The 22,470-nt window shown below is 39.9% G+C and overlaps 1 protein-coding gene across 2 annotated transcripts in view; it reads left to right on the top strand.

The window, feature by feature from the left end:
* Positions 1-22,470, top strand: part of nr5a2 (nuclear receptor subfamily 5, group A, member 2) — a 64,013-nt gene that overhangs the window by 34,784 nt on the left and 6,759 nt on the right. For both annotated transcript variants that reach the window (XM_086088932.1, XM_086088933.1), the window contains one exon: positions 2,091-2,238. In XM_086088932.1, coding sequence (XP_085945058.1) covers positions 2,091-2,238 — 148 coding nt within the window. The remainder of the gene's footprint in view (positions 1-2,090; positions 2,239-22,470) is intronic.

Below are 22,470 nucleotides of genomic sequence, written 5' to 3'. Positions count from 1 at the left end.
GACTGCAGTAGTTCTTTTTTCTTGTCATAGGCTCCAACATGAAATGGAGCTTATTAAAATGCATTCAAAGATAAAATGACAAATGGGCTGAGCTGTTGAAAGCTTAAGCAAGGCCTCACAGCACCGTCCCAGTTTCCAATATGATGACACTGATATTTTGACAGCCCAGTACTGCTGGTGTCCATGAAATTTAAATGACAAATATGGAAAAAGAAAAGAAAAAACAAAAGTTCCATGACCAACTGCATTGTATTTGCTTTGAGAGCACTGCAAAGACACACAAACAGGCTTCAAACCAGTCCTCCATACATTGTAGTTCAGGATGGATTTAAATCTGAAGGTTTATTTATATTTACCCAGCATGTGTCTACAAGAGGAATAATAAAGTAGGATTGATTGACTGATTGACATGCAGGTCACTTGGGTTAGTGCTAACTCTGCTATAGTGGCGTTATAGTGTTCTCCCCTTTCTTTGTACTTCAGGCCAGGAGGCAATAACCTAAGGCATCACCATCAACAGTCCAATCCTTCAATGAAGTTATTTCATGCACAGTTGATTTTATGTAAATTGATTGACACTTTGGAAAGGGGGCAGCGTCTGCCTCTCACTTGAGCCATAACTCTCTCCTTTATGAATGGGGAAGAAGAAAAGGAAGTACAAAAGCAGTTGGCAAAAGAATGGGGGAGAATAAATGTGCTATAGGGAATGGAGCACATACACTATTAGAATATAAGTGCATCACTATCCCTTTTGGAAAATGATGGCTCGTGTGGTTGTGCACCTGGCACTTGGCTTCTACAGTCTGAATATACCTGAACCTTTTTTTGGCTCGATTACCTTGGAGTCTAGCAATTTGGATTCATTAGTGCAGAATGGACTTTTAGTGATACAAGTAACTCCTACTGCTTCTCAGATTGACAAACGGAAGAGGAAACCGAGAGTTTAGCTGAAAAATTTCAAACTACGGTCAATTGCAATACGTTAGAAGTCCTTCTGTGTTGTAATTGCAAATTCTGTGTGTGTTGTAATTGCAAATTACAACACACACAGACCCTCATTTAGGGAAGACACCTTTCCCTGGAAATGCATGCACAGTCAATTATGATAATAAATTGTCAATACATTAGAGCTGTCACACCATTATTTAAAAAAAATCTGATTAATCAGATTAATCACATTTTAGAATTTTGATTAATCACAACTAATCACTTAATTACAAAGGCTTTTCATAAAAAAAAATCCAGCCAAATTTAAAGACATGTTATGTGTTCCTTCGACATTTAATGTTTTGAGGACGTCTTCAGCATTTTTTGATCCACTGTACACGCTCATCCTCCTCTTTTTCTAATCAGTTAATTACTTGCATAATTTTAAATGGAAAAAAATACCCCATGAGAAAATATTCAGAATGTCATATGCCAACATTTATTAAATGCTTTACTTAAATGCTTGTAGTTATGTTTATTGCTCAAACACAAACTGTGCTACCTTTAACTTAGCCATCCACTGTCAAGATAAAGGATCATCTGTGGTCAAAATTAATAATGTGATTAATCTGCGTGAATACATAATTAATGTGATAATTTGTTGTGATTAATTAATTAGTTAAAGGCTTTAAGTTTGACAGCACTACAATAAATATAAAAAATGTATATGGTACGGTTCTGTTCATGGTGACTTGTCTTCCAGACTGTGGCGATCTATCTATCTATCTATCTATCTATCTATCTATCTATCTATCTATCTATCTATCTATCTATCTATCTATCTATCTATCTATCTATCTATCTATCTATCTATCTATCTATCTATCTATCTAGCTATGTAGCTTGCTATCTAGCAATGTAGCTATTATCTATCTATCTATTCTCTCTCCCTCTCTCTCTCCATTTATCCGTCTGTCCTTCCATCTGACACTTGGTCAGTGTAAATGAAATACATTTTATCTACAGCACTTGAAAGAATAAGAACAGCCATTAAGAGGAGCTTCTATAGCACAAACTTTTTGTTTTACTCTTAATGATTTTTGGGTAATGATTGTTACAGAGAACCATATAGAAATTCAAACATGTTTTCTTTCTTTTTGCAGGTAGACTATGCAGTGATTGCATCCCAAGCTGGGGCCACTCTCAATAATCTATTAGGCCATGCCCAGGAACTGGTGGCTAAGTTACGTTCCTTGCAAATGGACCAACGAGAGTTTGTCTGCCTGAAATTCCTGGTCCTCTTCAGTCTCGGTGAGTCTAAACAGAAGGACTCTGGGGATGAAGTTGGGGATGAAAAACCGTCACAAAATTGCATGACAACCATTGAATAATGTGGACTGGATCAAACTGTCTTTTAGGGCTTTAAAATTGTTTTGTTGCTGTATTGTATTTGTATTGGGGACATATGTAACTATTTACAACTGAGGGCGTTGGTGACCAGCTTTTTTTTGCTTCCTGTTTCCAATGTTTGAAATAATTTCTGGAAATATTGACTGCAAAGTCATTATGAAGCATACTGGATTATGTTTTGGGGTCGGAGTTCTATTAGTTGATGCAGTCAGGAAAAGAAATGGGAAAAAAATGGGAAGAGAATGGAAAACATTGTCAGAAATTGGGAAGTGAAGGGATAAGTTTTGATAGAATAAGGGTTCGCATGGTGGTGTGTGTGCATGTGTGTTCACAAAGTGGTTATCCATGGTCTAAACTGAGGTCAGACATTGCCAAGAGACTATGATATCTATTTCCAAACAAGATTTCTACAAGTAGTCTCTAAGGGACGCACGCACACTCTCATACACACACAGTACCGATGCTTCTACAATACCAATATTCCTGTTTACTTCTTTTGCCTAAAAACAAATAATCAGTTCTAATAAACTGCTTGGATTGTGTTTCACACTTTAGTGATCACTGGATTCATGTTTGATGGTCCTGTCCTTTGCAAAGTGGCAAAATGAGCTGGGTGGAATTCGGAGGAGCCGTATAATGCGTGTGCATGTGTGTGTGTGTTGAGAGTGTGCGTCTGTGTGTGAGTTAGTTTTGTTCGCAATGTATAGGGTTTGCAGGGGCTCAGGGTCTAAATTATTTGGCAGAAATATCATCCATAATGAAAGACTGACCTCAGGGATGTGTATAGCCCCCGGCAGTGCCTGTTTTCCAGCATTGCCCCAGTCTCCCACAGAAGAAACCCGACACAGGTGGCGTTGCATTTGCTGAGGATATTTGTGGTGGAAGTGCTGGTGTTTGGACGCAGCAATGCAAAGCCCGGAGATTTAGCATTGATTCACAGTGTACACAGCTGAGCAGAGGTGTGCGATTGATGGGCTGATCTGAATATGTGTAATGGAATGAGAAAGCAAATCTCACAGAACTGCCTTGCATACCGCCAGCAGCACCAATTAATACGGATGTAGCTAAATGAGGCATGAAAGTAGATTTGCGTTGGGTGAGGAGCGTTGAAATGAGCTCTAAAGAGGGATGAGATTTATTTAATATACACTGGTGGAATTAATTAAGCAAGGACTAGGGTTATTTAAACAAATGCAATGAACCAGGTTTAATTTCAGAAACCTCTTTTTTTCTTTTTTAACGCACATTTAATTCATAGAACATGATATGAATGTTACTAAATCATCATACAGACTACTAACATGTCTGTCTCTGATACAACTTGTCAGCTGTTTAACCACATCAAGCTGTCACCCACCCTATCTGTGGCCTGGGTGCTTTCCAATGTTTTTTGTATGTTGGCACGTTGGTACCCTTCCACTAGAAGTCTGCCAGATTGGCAAAGCGTATCTTGGCTTGACTATTACCGCTTAGTTGGGAGAATTAATCAACAACTACTTTTTTAGAGCATGGGCTAGTGAAGAACATGTTACATTTTGGTAGAAAGCTTATGTAAGTGCAAATAAAAATATGCATTTAAAAAAAATATTTTGTCATTCGAAACTTTTTGTATCCCCCCCCCCCCGCCATAATTTAAAGTTCCCAGATTTGAGTGGGATGATTTTCTCTAAATGCCCCAAGGATGAAGAATTACAGACATATTCTTACGGCATACAGTATATCTTACATTGGTGAAATCTGGCAAGTTTGTCTCATGCAGTGTGCTAGCCCCCATCCCGCCCCACTTACTTTTGCTCAAATGAAAACCACTGTGCTGGAACACACAGATTTCACGGGGGCCGGCTGCTTCCTCAGGAACGGCCAGCCTACTAGATTATGTCCTTGGTAGAGATACGGGAGATATGGGGGAAGGTATTAAGTTAATTAGCCCCACTGTGCAGAACAACTTGCTCACAGTCACATTTTCAGAAATAGAAAAATGCAGATAACTAAAGATTTACTTGGTTGTTTAATATCACACCTGTTGGGGAGTGGGGGCAGGTAATCCAGAGAGACCCATCTCTCCACATGTTCTAATCAAATGTCTTGTATTAATGTAGTCCTGTTTGCTGAGGGTTTTTTTTTTTTTCAAATCCATACTGCGCTCCCTTCAGTATGGAATTGTTGTTTATTTTATTGTGTTTCTCTTTTCATCTGCGAAAACGAGGTGTGCAAAAGGTGACCACCCAGTATACCCCTGATACTCATTGTTTTTCTAGGTTTCTGGGACAGGCTGTGGGTCCAGTGACGATAAAGCTATTCTGATAATTGAGTTTAAATGAAAGTGTAAAATTTGCTGCTGACCAAACTTGGATCATTTAGCCTAGGCACAGGTCGACGTGATATATGATGATGTGAATTTTGCTAGTTTAGTGAGAGTTGTAGTTTTTGGTGGTGTGGTGAAGTGTGCATTTGGTCCCACATATGATTATATAAGACAAACTGCCCTCATTCTAGATCGCTCTTTGGCATTCTATGGTCTATGGTTGTTTGGAATAATTGCTCAATTAATCATTACTCTAGCACCTAGCAGTGATATAGAACAATGGAAATCCTTTTCACATTTTTTTTCTGTGCCTTTACCTTGACTGCTTCCATTATTTCCCATACTGGCCGGGCAGTCAGTCTTCCCCGACAACAGAACTCTTAGTTAAGCCAGTTGTCGATAGAGAGATATATAGATGTCACTTTAACTGAGCGAAGACTTGTCCTGACCTGAGTTTGACTGTCTTTCTTGAGTTTTGGTATTATTTCCTCACTGTCTCGCTTTATCCATCTTCTTCTATGGTGTCCTCTCTATCTGCTGTCATTCTTTTCTTGTCTCAAGTGAAGGCTTTGGTCCTCTATCAAGAGGGAGATGATCACTCTGCTAGCATTGATCTCTATGTGTGAAACTGTGAGCAATGGCCATGTGTGTGCTTGTATGCGCGGCAGTATAGTCACGACCATTAAAGCTCAGAGAGACAGAGTACAGCACGGGTCAGAGTTCAGTAAAGAATTACTACTACTGGTCTGGTGACAGAACACTGTTAATGGGTCTTTGATTTCCTTTTAAAAGGCTTAAGTGCTTAATAGAAATACTGCCAAGCTGATGTTTTATATTATCATCAGTTGACAGGAAAGCACAGAAGTGACATTTGGGCTTTAAAAAAGGTATTTTTCTTGCTATTAGTTGACAATTAAAGCTATATAACCTGCTGATTGCTTTGCGAGTTCTGCAGTGCTATGCTGTTTAGTCTTTGCATTATAATGAGTGGGGGAAACTGAAAGAGGAAAAAAGAAAAAAAAATCACATCAATTATCACAAGTGTGGTTTTTGATGTGAATTCCCTCAGCCAGAGACAGACAGCCCTCATATTGGCAAAGCACTTGCAGGCTCAGAGGTCAGAGCCTGCTCTGCCAACAAACGACCCGGCTCTGCGGGTCGGACCACGTCAACTCTAATTGGCTGAGACATGCACTGCCAGTCCTCGTCAGCTGGGAGGAGAACCAGAGGAGCTGTCAGAGCAGTGCTGAGTGCTAAATACTCCCAGCAGAGAAGTGAGATTTGTGGACACAACTTGCAATAATGCTCCCAAATTGTAGTGTTTAGCAGCAACAAAAAAATAAAAACAAAGTTGATAGAGAGGTAAATTATTTGGAGGTCTACTGATAATGGTGCACTCTTGGACACTGAAGTAATTTCATATCCAGCATTAAGTACCAAGCTTCACTCTAGCTATACCAAAAATATCTGACAAAGCTAACATTATCGGAGAGATATTACATTTACAATCTATGTATTATTATGGTTCTAGTTTGCCGTTGTATAAAACTACTGCATAATTCTGGGAGCTGCTTCTATATTTTGTTGACCTTGTTTAGCTATATGACAGGTGAAAACTCATTAAACATACTTCATCAATACAATAGTAAAAACTTGGGAAATTAACATCTTTGATAGTAGCTGTGAAAGCTAAATTTTTTAGGAAACCTTTTTATACACCTCTTATATGCTAGTTGATCAAAATAGACTGCGGTTAATACTAAACAATGTCTCACACAAAAATATTTTATTGCATAATTTACAATTCAATTTGTTATCCATTACCTTACCTTTAATGTGATATACAAATCCACATTTATTTATTTATCTGTAAAAAAAACAGTGCACTATCTCCGTTTCACGTCATGTCTGTCTATGTAGTGAATAAGAGGCAAAACATTTAAGTCCCAGTCAGGTGGATCCCAATTAAGCAACAGCCGTGGCTGCTCAGAATCAATCTGCTGATCCCTGACCAGGTTGTTCATACAGCCCATCCCAGCCTCCATTCCCCATACGCCTAGCAAATATTCATTTCCTGAAATGAACCGAATAATTTAAATTCGTCGGGTCATTGATTAACATGAGAAGATGGCAACAGTTCGATATTTGCTCCCACTGGGACCAATGTAAGGGCCAAATAATGGAGCATGTAAAAGGCACAACACTGTACAACTTAATTAAAAGCAACAATAGATATTTTATGTTGTAGTTGTTTTTTCTTTTAGTACGGAGTTATCTTTTGACCTGATCAATGCATACTGTTCATAGTAAAGGCCCTTGGTAGAGTGCAGATCACCACCAAACCTTTAACAGTCCTAATTTAGATCAGGAGCTGCTCCAAAATGTGGCACATGCTGACCTCTCAATTGGAAATTTGGGGGGTCAGATGTGGGAGTAAGTCACATATGTCATAACCTTCAAATTTCAAGCAAGTGCCAAGTTACTGTTGAAAAAAAAACCAAGTAACCCAAGGTAGTGTCACCACAAAATTCAAGTTGAGTCAAATCATTACTTGGTCCAAGCAAGGCAAAAGTCAGGTCATAAAATCTTGCTCAGTCACAATATATATTAGAGTGATAATAAAAAAAAAAATTCACTGATCATGACACAGAAAATGTATGTATAGCTCTGAAAAAAAAAGTAACAAACATACAAAAAAGTACATTTACATCTGTAAATATTAAACGAGCAATTGAAGAGTATGAAATAAATGTATCTATACAATTATCAATCTAACACTGTTAAATATTGACATGATGTACTCTATAATGGAGTAAATGGGTACTGTAATCATCATTTAAAAACTGCATTACTACTAGTACATTATTAAATTTGTTTGGGTGCCAATCTGTTTCCCAAATACAGAAGTGTGTGTAAATGGGTGAATGAAAAGCATTAACTTTCTAGATTGTTGCTTTATGAAGTTCAATCTAGTAGGCAATGCAGTATTTTAGGCGACCCTGCCAAATCAAATATGACCATCAGATAAGCAACTCAAAGTGGAGTCTATGTAGAGGCCTACATGTCCTTGCTTGAATAAATTAGAATCACTTCTTTTATGGTATAGTTTTAAGATTACAGCCTCCGTAATGTCTAATCTATCACTTTATTGTCTTTTCAATTAACTGACATGAAGTTCAGTTAATATTTAACCAGCTATTGGTGAGCCAAACTGTCAAGCTAACCTAGCTAGCTTAGCTTCAAATTTCACACAGCTAGCTTACCTGTGTCTGATAGATGAAGGTAAATGTCATAGATGTTGTGTCTCTCATCTACGATTTGCAAATTTTGCATGTTGCTCTTGTCGTTCTCTCGGTTTCATAAAAAAAAAGTATTAATCTTTGGAGCATCTTCCCTGACACTCGCCCTCTCAACTCAGCCCTCGTCCATTGTTGGGGTTGCCAGATTGGTGGCACCCACGACAAAGGAAAAAGTAAAACAAATTAAATGAATAAATAAACTGAATGAATCATGGTGTTCAAAGTCAAATCGAGTCACATGAATGCCACATCTAACTCGAGTTGAGTCTTTCAGAAATTCTTGTCTAGCAAGTCACAAGTCATACTTTCACTGATGAATATTTTGGTTTGGTTTGGTTTTTCACTGTTCCGTATTTAAATATAAAATCCAAATTGAAACGAAAGAAAAAGATTGCCAACTTCTGGAAATGCATACGATTATTCACGTGTGTGGCAGGTGGCATTATTTGTTTCGTATGCACCGGTACGCTATGAGTGTTTTTTATGTGAGTCACATCTCGCATGTGTGATTGTGTGGCCGTCAGACAGCAGTTAGTGGATTGGTGCAATGACACCAGTACTGTAATGGAAAATACAGTGGTGGTGATTGCAGTGGGGTGTATGCTATAGATTTATGTATAAGGCTAATAAAGAGCAATCTATGCACAACACATCGCCTTCTTCATCACTCTGCTTTGACTGTCGTGTAAAGTGCTGGCCAAACACATGCTGATTGAAAACTATTGGACTGTCATCTACTTTTCAAACAAATCTTTTTACCAGCCATCAGCATCCTACAGTTTTCATTCTGAGGCAGCAAACCAACAAATAAAAAAGTCCTTCGCCATTTACTCAAACTTTCTAGCCGACAGATCCAAACTCAACTAATCAAGTTTGAGTGTCCAGACTTTTCTTTCATCTTATTCTGTCTCATCAGGAGTAGGCGGAAATATGCCCTAAAGCAATGAACCTAATATTTGCACCTATTTTCTCTCAGTTTTAGCCTAAAAAATATAACGCACCTTCCACTTTGTAGGGAATTCGGTGTAATCAGGCTGCGGAAAAGGCTTTCAGAATTTATGAAGTAATAAAAGCTCCGGCTTGCCATCATTACAGGATGCAGGCTGTTGTCATTAAGACCTGTTGTGGTGACGTGTGTGTAGTTGTGGGAAGATAGTTACACTCAATCTTCTTTTTCTTACCCCTCACCTGACAAAAAACCCTCGATTCTCACCATTCATTCACCCAGTGCCTTTCTAATCTTAAACTAAAACGTCCACTTTTTTTTAAATTCTTTAATTTTCATCAAATGTTTTAGTGTAATTTGAATCACCAGTAGGTTTTTAAACATTCTTAATTAAGTAAAAAAAAAAGATTAAAAAAATAAAGAATTGTCCATTAAACAAGTGTATATTGCTATTTTTATGGGATATTAATGTGACTTGTGACCTGATACACTTAATGCAGTATGATATGAAACTCATTTTGTACAGTATTAAAAATTTAGTTTTTTTTGTCGTACATTTCTGTGTTGAAAACCAGATTGTCAGTAACATAACAATACAGCATAGTGTATATTTTCATTTTCCAAGCAGTCCAAATGCCTAAAAGTATGTGATTTTCCGCAACTTCCATATTTACCAGCAATGTTACTTATTTACCAGAACCGCATTGTCGTGTATATAATGCATACAGTTGCAGCAGTTGTAAAGCGAGTTTTGCAACAGTCATAATCACCTTGTCACTCCTTTGTCACAACTATAACACGTGCAGCACCGCCTTGCTCGTCATATCTCAGTATTGTGAAAGCAGTTTAGTGGCACTCGGATTTAGAACACATTGTAACCTACTTCACCTCTGTAACTAGGGATGAGCGAGTATCAATACCAGATATCATAAACTATGGAATGCTGTCCCCACTGAACTTAAATTTGAGACAAATACAAGTGTCTTCCACAAAAAAATAGAATAATATGTATAAACGAGAAACTTCCTCCTCCTTCTCTCTGAAATGCAAACCAAAAATAACTAGTTTATAGGCTAGCATGCAATGGACTATTTTCTCATCCTAACGGGAAACTTTCTTGTGCAAACCAGAAACTTTCTCTTTAGGATGAGAAAGTTTCTTATTTGCACGAGAAAGTTTCTCTGTCGTGCTGACAAGGTTTCTTGTTAAAAGGAGAAACCTCCTCATCCTAGTATGTTTTTTGTTACACTGAGAAAGTTTTTGCATCCTAATGAGAAACCTAGTTCATTTTTTTTCTCCCCAGTGTCACTTAAGGGTAACCTTGCCAGCAAGCTGAATTTTCGCGGTATTTGTTCACAAATATTACAAGAATACATCTTGTACTGCTCCCGCTGATACGTTCGACCTTTTTTAGGTCGGGCCAATCAGGCATTGTTTAGGGCGGGACATGCAGCTGTGACGAAACCAGGAAGCAACGACGCCAGGGGAAACAAACCAACCTAACAGACGAATGGACGCTCTCAATTAATTCTGTTCTTGCAGAATTACTCACCGTTTCCTTGTTGAATGTTGAACAGCGAGAGGTGCTTCGTGCATTTGTACCTGGTACAGATGTTCGTGCTTTTTTTTTTCTCCCCCTAAGACGAGACCGAAGACGACGTTTTCGTCCGTTGCCGTGATTGGTCAAAACAAACGTGCACAAGATGTTGCATCGTCCAATCAGCAAGTCCTTCCGTCCCTGAACGGATCTGCCCAGTGAAGTTCTAGGTTGACAATGTGAAGAACTCGAGTGAATCACAATTATCATTCTGGCTTGCGAGGTTAATTTAAGGGGCTCCGTAAAAATGCTATATTGGGATCATGTAGGTCTGTCTTTTTAAATGATCATTCATTGTATATTTTTTTTGTGCAATTTTATGTATCAAAATTACTAGTGCTCTCGGTGACTACTTGAGTCAAGTGGTATTAAACATCCCTATCTACAACCATGCGGGAACTATCCTCAAGGGTTACTCAATAACTACTCAAGCACGACGACTAGACGTGACTAAACTAGATATCTGTTTGTAAAAGTTTTTCAAAAGAAAAGAATCTTCCCTGTTCCTCCTATTCCTCTGACGATGTCCTGCTCTCTCGTATGGGGTGATTTAAGGTGCCCCAGCGAAATTGTTGCCCACCATCTCACCCTTCCATTCTCCCTGTGCCTTATTACACGCTGTCAGTTTATTATAAAACATTAGGAAAGCAGAGGGACACTTGCAGTTACTGTCCTATCGATCGGCACGGATAGATTCTGTGATTTAGAGTCCGTCTCGGCTCGTGCCCGCCGTGTTCTCGGTCTCCCATTTGCTTTGGCTATTGATGTTTCAACATTAACAGTTACAAGCTGCTACAGAAAATCAATTCTCAACTTTTATTACCGGCTGGATAACGCTGAGGGCCCCCCTGCCAGCCCATACTTAGGAGCTACGGATACTCCACCCGGCACGTCAGGTGTTTTCTAAGCGGTATGGGCAATATCAATCATTGGTTGAACACACTACTAGGGGCCGTCAGGGGCCAAATGGGGGCCTTAAGAGTGCAGCCTAGGCAAGCAAAATTGTGTGTTTTTAAAAAATCCTGCTTACTAATATTGAAACTGTTTGAAGGCTGTAAACACACCTCAACCTGCCATAGATGACGATTGATCCCCTCAACCATCATCACTGACCAACCTTTCACCTTTCACCATCCGTGCACCCAAATAGTGAGAATGTAAAGAGGCTGAGGCCTTTCAAACATTTATGAGGAGCTACCGAGCAACGGTACGAGAGCTCTTCTGGGACAAACAGCCCCCGGTTCTATGCTCGCAGTCCCGATCAATGAAAGTCAAGTTCATTTCACCCCTCTCCCTCCTCCTCCTCCAGTCGTGGAGTGGCCCACCGGTGGGGCAGCATTACACTTACACTACTTGTTTTCGCCACTGTGTACATGTGTGAGTGTGTTTCTCAATTGCCAAAGCTTCAGGTTATCATTATGTACAGCTCTGTCCACTGCAATGCTCATACTAATACATTCTCAGTGGTCACGTATTGGGTCCCAGCGCTGTGCTGGCTAGGAAACCGCTCCACTCCAATTAAGGGCCAGGGGATGCATGTTTGGGCCAGGGTGGACAGACCCGGGCTACCGAGGGCCCTGAGGTGAACAGGCTCATGTTAGTGAAAGAAAGCACAAATTGTACAAGCACTAATGTTGTAGAATATCATATCACCATCCAGTCATTTGTGGAATCAATATCATTGGGTCTCTGGCTTTTTCTGCAAAATACTCCTTGATTTATCACAGAACTACATGGACACAAATGCTACATAGTAGACACAGTTTGTAGTCACTCAATGTCTTAAGCGGCAAACCGAGACACGGCAAACACTTGAAGACAATCGGGCTGGTGTTGTCCCGATTTTGCCACTTCCCAACCAAAGGCGTCAAACGCCCGACAATCTTAGGTAATGTCTCGTAAGATTATGTTATAATATATAATATATATAATAAGGTCCAAAATGAGTCGAGGCTTACAATCTGGAATAATGAATGTCTTCAATATTTGCAACCAAAAAGCCGACGTCTCCTGTGTCTATTAACTCCGCAGGCTGTGACAGAAACAGAATGTGGCCAATCAAAGAAACTTTCTGACTGGAACGAGGAAGCAGCAGTAAATAAAATAAAAAAACTAATGTCATACCCGATGTCTATTCATCCACTTTCTGAACCGCTTATTCTACCTCACCAGAGTCACAGGTGTGCTGGAGACAATCCCAGCCGTCTTCAGCCGGTAGGCGGCCTACCCGATGCCGTTTTTTTTTTTTTTTTATAAACGTGGGTTCCTCAGATGACAAGAAGTGTTTTTCAAAGCAAGTATTTCCTTGCTAACGTTGACACCTTACAACTTTCCCGCCTCTTGGGAAACACTTGGCAACCACCGGCACATATCCACAAGCATGTTGAAGTATCCTTGAGCACTTGCTCCTTTCTGTGTCAAGATTACATGTTTTTTTCTCTGGGTGCTCCGGTTTCCTCCCACATTCCCAAAACATGCCTATTAAGTTAATTAATTAAAGATTCCCTATTCTGAAGGTGAATGTGAATTTTGTGTGTGTGTGTGTGTGTGATTGACTCCTCCAGTGCAATGTCTAACTCACACATCTCTACACTTCAGTTTATGGAAAATTTTGCTTTGCCAGAACAAGATTACTGGAAACTCATACAAGACAAAATCGTTGACAAATATCTTCCTTGTGTAAACACAAAACGCAACAGGATGTACATCAAAGGGCAGTCATGGGGCCCCTCTGTTAAGTGTACCACGGGTCAAATGTTCAAAACTAAAAATGTAATCAGATGGACCCCCAGCTTTTACGGGCCAGCCAGTCAATCATTTCTAAAGGTGTAAACGGGAATAGTATCACATCAGCCCTTCTATATGTGTAGACTATTAATAAGTTGCTGCAGTCATTTTCTTAGAAACACTACGTTATGTCTTTATGACTGGCTTAGCTCATGATCAGTCATTAGTGTTACTCATTGGTTGGTAAAAAGCAACTCATACTCTCAAAACAAGTAAATGAATGCGTCTTTCAACAACTGGCATTTTTATTCTACTCATATTCAATGACCATTGTATTTGATGATGTTTAAAAGCTACTTTGAGTATTTTGTAGGTAAGTTGGAAAAATGGTTCTGACTCACAGTGAGGCATTCAGAGTCCATTTAGGACACTCTTAAGTTACCACTTACCAAGTTCCAATAACTATGGTAAAATAGTTTAAATTTGTAACCATATTTCAACAGATTGCCTTTCACATATATTTTATATAATGTGATTGTGGATGTTGTGAATACAAGTTGTATGTATTAAAGTTGTAAATACATAACCTTGTGTATTCACCTACTGCCCCCAAATCATAAATTGCATCACTGTCTTGCCTGGCATGTGGATTGTCAGCCATTGTGTTCCTGTACGATTAACACAGTATACAAGCATGTGTTTAAACTATGGTGGTGGTAAGGTGGTGGTCAGGTGGCTGCTATAATACCATACTCCCTTTGTGTGTTTGGGGGTGTGTGTGTGTGTGTTGCTTCTTTGGACAATGTGGTTACAAGATACCTCTGAGCAGACAGAGAACAGCGGGGCTTTAAGGTTTTTGCGATTGCATACTGTGGTTTGTATGTGTATGTGTGTGTGTTTTGGTGTGTGTTTGTGTGTAACCAGAGACAGTGATTAAATGTTTTAATGCGCAGATGATCCAACAGGTGTCCTGGCTCACTGGCTCTGCTTCTCCCATCATAGCTCTCTTGCCATTGACCCCTACAACCCATCACAGCTCCTTATTGGTCTTTTCTTATCCTGAATGATATTTTTAGCAACAAAGCTACATGAGCCTACTGTCTGCACACACATCTGCGATTGACTTTTTTTGGAAAATGGAAGATTAACACAGCAGTGTAACGAGGAGCTGCAAACAACTCTTTGTTAACTCAATATCAAATCATTTCTGAAGCTATCTAAAATAACGGGTGTAATATAAAGTCATATTTTAGGCATTCTGCTGTCATCCATCATGTCATACCCTGACTTGTACAAGATAGAATGGTGTCAGTACCTTCCTACCACCTGCCACTGTTACCCACACACACTACACTGCATGCCTGTAAATCCAAACTCAACGTTCCACAATGACAATTGACAAACATAGAACAACTCAATAAAGTCTTAACTGGAAATATTCTTTCTTGGTTTCCGGAAAGATTTAAGATTAACTACACATAGTCAGTGTCCACTTTATTAGGTGTGCCAGTAGAATTGCCACCCAGAAATGCATGGTCATTGACACAACAATATATCCCGACAGGTATCCCACTTCTTTTTTTTTTTTAATGAGCCTGCAGTGTTGTGCTCGTGACTAAAGAATAGTAACTAGTTACAGTTACTAGTTACTTCATTTTAAAAGTAACACAACTACTCCGATGATTACTTAAACAAAAAAGTAATGCCTTACTATTAAAAGTAACTAATTAGTTACTTAAAAAAAGAACATACACTGTTTCTTTATGCTCAACTAAAGTAAAGTTATGAGCGTATTTTCATGTTGAAAAACTCGTCTTGCACTTGCCTTGACTCTCCATGACAGCCGAATCCGATACCCGCCCACAACGCGTCTCCTTCGTTAGTATGGCAGCGGCAATCCATTGTAAACAGGAAATAGTACAGTACACAGCAGCCACCCATTCATTATTTGATTCTGAACCGCTTATCCGCATGAGTGTTGTACAATTAAACTATTAAATTAAACAATTTATCAAGTAACTGACTAACGCACCATATTGTAACTGTAACTGAGGTACTGTATTTAAAAAAAGTAATGCATTAGAGTATTAGTTATTGTAAAAAGTAACTAAGTTACATTAATGTGTTACTAGTAACTAGCTACTGCCCAACACTGTGAACCTGTATGTGTTTTTGTTTGTAATCGAGTCAGTTCAAATACTGTTCTGTATTTTGAATGGCATTGAGGTTGGGTTGCACCAACAATAGGACAAATGTCTGCTTTTGCCCGGACATGTCCACTTTTTCACATCCTGTCCCCCGGATATATCCACTTTTTCACATCCTGTCCGGGTGTCTGTTTTTTTTTGGTATAAATTCATAAAAATGTCCGGTGTTGTTACCACGACTGGTAGACTGCGGACTGTTCCCAAGTTGATCGCAAAGGGTTTAGGAGAAAGAAAAAAAGTTTTGTTTTTGTTTTTGGGGGGGGGGGGGGGCGTGTTATTTTTATATATTAAAAAAGTGTTTCCATTATTTTTAAAGAACGTTCAAAAAAATTATTAAGATGTGCTGGTAGGTCAGAATTTTAGCTCACTTGTATTGCTCTGCGGTCCAATTGCGGGAACAAAAAAAAAAAGATTGGTCTTAGAACATTATGTTATTTTTTATTCTGTCAAGTAAGACTGCAAAAGAGAGTTATGTTTTTTATTTTATTGTCCACCCATATAGAGGAGGCATATGTTAAAATAGTTATACAGTAATGTATAGCATTTTTTATTTTTGAGTATCATTTACGTATTTCGAGGCCATGCTGAGTGTCCGCTTTTCTGGAAATCAAATATGGTCACCCTGACTAACAAATCTTAATTTAATCTAAGATTAGCTCTAATCAAAGATTACTAACACTATGTTTAAAATTAGTTAATCTGGGTCAAAATTAACAAAAGCTCTGGTGCACCATTTAAAATTAATCTCAGTTCAGTAAAACTCAGTTTAACAGAATTTAAACCAATTTAAATCAATAGGGATAATGGTGGATATTGAAATTAAGATAGTTAATTATGCAATTCAATATATAGGCTATATCAGGAGGTGTGCTGTCAGGACCCTGAGCCTGACCCTGAGTTTCAATGGGTGCTTTTTTTGATTAAACGTTCAATTGATCGGCTCGGCAGAGAAGCTCAAACCTTTCCTCCAAATATCAAGTAAACACAATTTCCCGCTATATAAATTGACGTGCAAACATGTCATCTCACATGAATACCAGGGCGGCAGGATTGGAGGGCCACCATAGCAATTTGCACTTAAGTTGACTCCACTTGTCATATGTGACGGGGGACCAAAATCACACAGAGAGCAAAGAAGTTGAAAGGAGTGTGGAAAATATGGTCACACTCTCTTTAGTCAGCACTACCCACTGCTTTCCATCATCAAGAGAGAATGATGGTGAACGAGAAAGTGGTCATGAAACAAGAGAATGAGTGAGAGCAAGGAGAGAGAGAAAGAGGAAGGGGGTGGGGTGCTATGGATTAACTGTCCTTCATGCCGAAAATATACATCCCTAGGCACTTGGCGTTGAATTATTAATTCAAATTTGTCAGAAAAAGAATAAGAGGCGTCTATTGACGGGGAGACGGGCCCTTTAATGAGACCATTAAAGGGGAGGCTTCCCACAACAGGCACCTTACTGACGGCTGCAGGAGTTTTGGGGGCGTTGGGGAGGATTGTGGGCGAGGTACTTGACCCCCCAATGATTTTCTGTCACTTTATCATAAACAAGAAAGGTTGACTTGCCCCTCCACTCGGCAAGCCCTCCCACAGCTACTAAACAAACGCTGTGTATAATTAGCCAAGGGGCGCAAAAGTGCACTGAATGTAAACAAGGTAATAGAGAGCACGACAATATCATCTGCCACTATATTGGTGCTGGTGAAGAGAGAGAATTGCATTGCATTTGAGATATTTCAAATGTTTTGCCAGGGTCATCCAGTTAAAGACAATCAACATTTTGGAAACACCTCACAGTATGACACATAACTGAAGACACATTAATGTACATATTGCCAAGTTACTAATTCTCTGATAGTGATAGTCAGTTATTAACTTTTCAAAGGCAGCAATTGCACATAACCGTGCTTCAGGAGAATGGACAGTTGGTATCATGTAGTTGAGACATTATTGGGAAGGTGAGAGAGCAGGGACCTTTAGATGCATCTGACACCACCAAGGTATTCCAATATGGTATTTACTCCACGGGGAGGGTAAAGAAGATGAGGAGCGGGAAGATGAGAAGGACCTCAAAGAGCTAGTGACTTCATTGCTGATTCGGGACTCTGAGTGTCCCTCTGGCAAATTGATTTTCATTATGCTGAGACAGTGTGATACTTTCTTTTAACTCAGCATTAAAAAAGGGGTGACTTTCTAAGACTTGTCATCTAAATTACGTATGTTTATATCTTTGCATAATTTGACTGATCACCCGGTTGAGCTGAGTCGAAAGGTGAAGCTCTCGATTTACCCGTCGATCTACATTCCTACCCTCACCTATGGTCACGAGCTGTGGGTTGTGACCGAAAGAACATGATCCCAGATACAAGCGGCCAAAATGAGTTTCCTCCGCAGGGTGTCCGATCTCTCCCTTAGAGATAGGGTGAGAAGCTCGGTCATCCGGGAGGGACTTGGAGTAGAGCCGCTGCTCCTCCGCATTGAGAGGAGCCAGTTGAGGTGGCTCAGGCGTCTGGTTCGGATGCCTCCTGGAGAGGTGTTCCGGGTATTACCCACTGGCGGGAGGCCCCGCAGATGAACCAGGACACGCTGGAGAGACTATGTCTCTCGGCTGGCCTGGGAATGCCTTGGGATCTCGCTGGAGGAGCTGGTTGAAGTGGCTAGGGAGAGGGAAGTCTGGGCTTCCCTGCTAAAGCTGCTGTTCCCTGCCCCCTATAAGTCACATTTTGTTGGGAAATATCTTTTACGAAAACCGAGAGTAGCAAACGAGTCCTGGTCGGATTATAAATTTACGCTTCTAACTACTCTAACTAGAATCCCGCATTGCATTGTGGCCAAAGGTAGAATCCTGGTTGGTTATTGCGCCTTTTGCTGCTGGAAAAAGTAAATTCTTCTTCCATATGATAAAATAGCAAGCTAGCTGGGGAGACGGTCCCTTAGTTTATTGATGTGAGAGGCGGCATCAAGCTAAGGACATATGTCAGACTTTATTTGCCATGACTACTTCTTTTGGCGGTTGGCAAATACTTTTGGTGCATTACTGCCACCTTCTGAAATGGAGTGCGTGCGACGGCTTGTTTACTGCCATCAACACAATTAGGGAATGGTTTGGATGTGATGCCAAGCTGTAATTTTACAATACAAATCTCACTTGAGTGTAATAAAAACTATAAGAAAAAAATGTTATAGTCCGAGAAACACAGTAACTTAAGAAGCATTCTTTGTAACATGAGAGAGCCAGAGTACCTTGTCGTAACCCATGGAAGGACAGCAGAACATGCTAACGAAACGCACTGGGAGATCAGATCTGAGACTCAAACCCAGATCTTTAAAACCATGAGGCACCCATGCTAACCACTCACCCACGTTTTTAAAAACATACAAAACAGAAAATCAGCAATGAAATAAATGTTGAAATAATGCATCCTTTTCAGACTGAGGGCTCCCAGGTGAACGTGTCTGTTGAAGAAAAGCAAAGACAGGAGCATCTGATCCAGGATGTAAATTCACTTCAGGACAAATCCCAAGCACCTTGCAGCCAGCATAGACAATGAGAACGCTCTTTTCTCTCGCTTTCTCCTGCACAGAGCGCCTTCTCTCTTGTTTATTTTATCACACCTCAGGCACTTTTGCCTCTATTCCATCTCTTGACCCCTCTCAATTGCCTCGCCGAGCCCACCAACCTGTCCTTGGGCGACAGAACAGAACAGACCACTAGCTGTTAACAACAACAGCAATGTTGTCAACCAAGCTGTAGATTTGACCTAATATATCCCCAACTGGATTCCACTCACTTCTCTTTCAAAGCTTCATGACATCACACCTCTTGACTGGTTAACGGGAAGGTTTGATGGCTAGATTGACAAATTGAGCCTTCAGACTTGATTCTGACATGCTGACAAATGGTGTCCCTTTCGATGGTTTGTTCTGAGAGAGAAAGGAAGTGTGAGACCTTTGTAATTATTTATTGCTCACACAGAGGATCGTCAGCCCCTGGACAAAGGGCTGGATAGTAGCTCCAGGGCATGTGGCTACAGTAGGTTACTGTAAACCAGGGCAATGAGAGAATCACCACCAAGGATAGTTTGTATTCACAGCCTAATGAGGCTTTTTCTTGAATGTATAAGAAGTCTGAGTGTCATATTTGTCAGATTCTTACAGCCTATTAAATATAGATGAGGGCTTTCAAGGGCATTTGTGCCCAAATTAGTCATTGTTGGCCGGACTCCACTCAAAATAAAACACAATAAGTTTGTTTCCTGGTATCCCTAAGCAATCCGATACAGTATTTAAGTTTTTAACTTCATCAAGCCCTTCTGTTCCTCTTCCATGTTCCAGTGTCATTATTAGGGGAAAATTTGTGTCAGCAGCAGCAATGTGATTAACCATCCATCTATTTTCCATATTTATTGTCCTGTTCAACAGATTGGAGTGCATAGCGCCTCACTATTCAATTAGTAATTAAGTTCTGAGTCTCTGACACGGAATGAGTGCAGTGTAAAAAGGGCTTTAAAGCACTCAATATTTTTTTTTAGGCGGTACTCTGTCAAAAAGGTTAGAGAGCAACTGGGCTATAAAAATCAGATGTATTAGTTGTAGTCGTTGTAGTATATGACTGCTAACTATTTAACTGGTGTGTCAGTTTCTTAATTAAAGATCAAGATTCAGTTGCTTCCAGCTCAATGAGATGATTCAATCTCTTCTCATGTGCTGAGCATGTCGGTGTATCCCGTTAGTCTCCAGTGTATTGAATCTGACAGAAACCCAATTAATTGTTAAGAACACCCGTCGTACCCCTGGTTTTTGTGCGGCTGAAAAGGAATTCCCCAAAAGGGACTGGGAGGAAAACAAGTGAGCCGAGCTCTCCAGGGTGCAAGGCGTTTGCTGGCAAGCATAAATAGAAAAGATCTTTAATGGCCTAATGGCGCGGCGCAATCTCCTGCTGAGGAAAGGTGCATGTTCATGTGAATTCTAAGTAGAGTATTGATGGCAGCTGAGGGGAATGTAGTCCAACTGTGTGTGTTCATGTGTGTACGGGTTTGGTTATCTCACAAGTTTATTGTAGCAAGAGTGTCAAGCTGGGGGTAAAAGATGGTGTGATATTCTGTTGCAAACCCAACTAATGGATCGGGGCACTGTACCATAACTCGTTGGGCTACTTAAGCGATGACATCAACCATGCGGCTCTTGCCCCTTGTCCCATGGGTTTATTTGCTTTGATTGCCCCTGCTGCCCTATTTATTAGCGGCACATGCACACACAGGTGCAAACATGACTTTCCAATGAAAAATCTACGTGTCAACTGTAGCCGCTCACTCCTGACTCGGTACCTTTCAGTCACTCCGAATCAAAGGTCATCGGGTTCTCATTTGTTGACGCCCTCTTTTCTGATTGGAGCCAAACTGCTTGGTGAATTAATCATGAATAAAGTAGCAGAGGACATTGTTGGCATGATAACAACACAAGTGGGATGCAATAAAGAGGCCCGGACTCTGGTTCAAGTCGTCTTGAAAGTGCCGCAGTTGTAGTAAAAGGTGCTCCAGCTTTGATAGGCTCATATAAAGGCCTATTGGAAGGCCAGAGCCTGATGGCGGAAGTCACTTGTTTGTCTACTGCTTTACTGACAGCGCTTGACTCAATATCTGTTTATGGCCCGCCAGCATTTTATGTGTTGTTTTGGAACCCAGAAGGAAGCACATGTTGTGACATTTGAAAGGAGGGAATCGGCAGCATGTGACACCGACATTTATTGATTTGGGACACTGAAAGTGAAAAAAACATGGAGTTATTTTGTCATGTTGCCCTGACAGGTGGCAGCTTGTACGAGGAAGTCATGACGGTAAATTGGAGTATGACGAAGGAAGCACAGAGAATTATTGTCTTTGAGAAATTGTGTCAGGCCAAAGTGGCCATGCTGTATTTGTGTTGAAGGTGGAATCAATCACTTGCATTAGTTCATGTGTAGTGTCTTGTGTCAACTTATCAAAGTTCAAATATGGTGTTTGTTTGTAGACAGCAACTCTAATGTAATGTAGGCACGGATTCAGACGTTTTTGTGTTTTTTTTAACTTGTAAGCTTTGCTTATATTTTAGCAGCAGTTTACATAATTTCCTGTGAAAAATATGTCCCCTTATGTAATACGCCACCCCCATCACCCTTCAAAAACATTTTTTTCTCTGTATTCGTGTATAATACTAATATCCTTTATCATCAGAATAAATAATACAATTGAATAAAGATTCAAAACATACCAATACAGTGTGAATGCTTTTAAATCCAGGTTAAAATGTATGCTTTTCCCATACTTATGATTAAGGTGGCTCAAAGCATTTTAAAAATCAAAGTCTTGTTCTTGCACTGTACGCTCTTAAGTAATTTTAGTAAGCTTTTTATTTCTTTACATTGCTTAGAAGACAATTGCACTTAGTGACATTTTGAAAAGCCTATGAATATTTTTTCATAAATGTACAACCTCTAGGTCAGTGGTGTCCAAACTATGGCCCGCCGTCCATCTTAAAGCACCGCGCGGCATATATTAAATATGACATTTCCTACGAACTTATTTTTTGGACTATAAGTCGCTCCGGAGTATAAGTCGCATTATCGAATTAGCCACACAAAAAAAAGTGCATCATGAAGAAGAACAAAAACATAGATGTCATACTGGACTTTAAGTAGAATTTTTGGATTTAATGTATTTTACAAAAAACGATACCAATAACTGTAACTCCCTAGTTGTTTTGACAGCAGCAAACGAGCTCCGGTTGTATTCAAAACTTCCACTTCTAATAACAGTAAGGTTTTTCTTTTTAGTTGAAAAGGGCTTACTTGGAATTCCGTGTCGCATTGTGGCCAAAGGTAAAATCGTGGTTGGTTGTTACACCTTAGTGCTGTAAATAGTAAATCCTAGTGGTTACGGATACCACATGCTAATTTAGCGAGCTCGCTTTACACATCACACATTAGTTGCCACGACTACTTATTTTTCCTCTTCTTCCATTTCTTGCTCGACTGTACTTTGTTTTGGCGGTTGGCAAATACTTTGGAGCATTA

Source organism: Leptonotus elevatus, chromosome 11 (assembly GCF_054856555.1).
Source record: "Leptonotus elevatus isolate MCC_2025b chromosome 11, RoL_Lele_1.0, whole genome shotgun sequence".
Taxonomy (NCBI): Eukaryota; Metazoa; Chordata; class Actinopteri; order Syngnathiformes; family Syngnathidae; genus Leptonotus; species Leptonotus elevatus.
The sequence above is the reverse complement of the archived record's forward strand: the minus strand, read 5'-3'. Positions and strand labels throughout refer to the sequence as shown.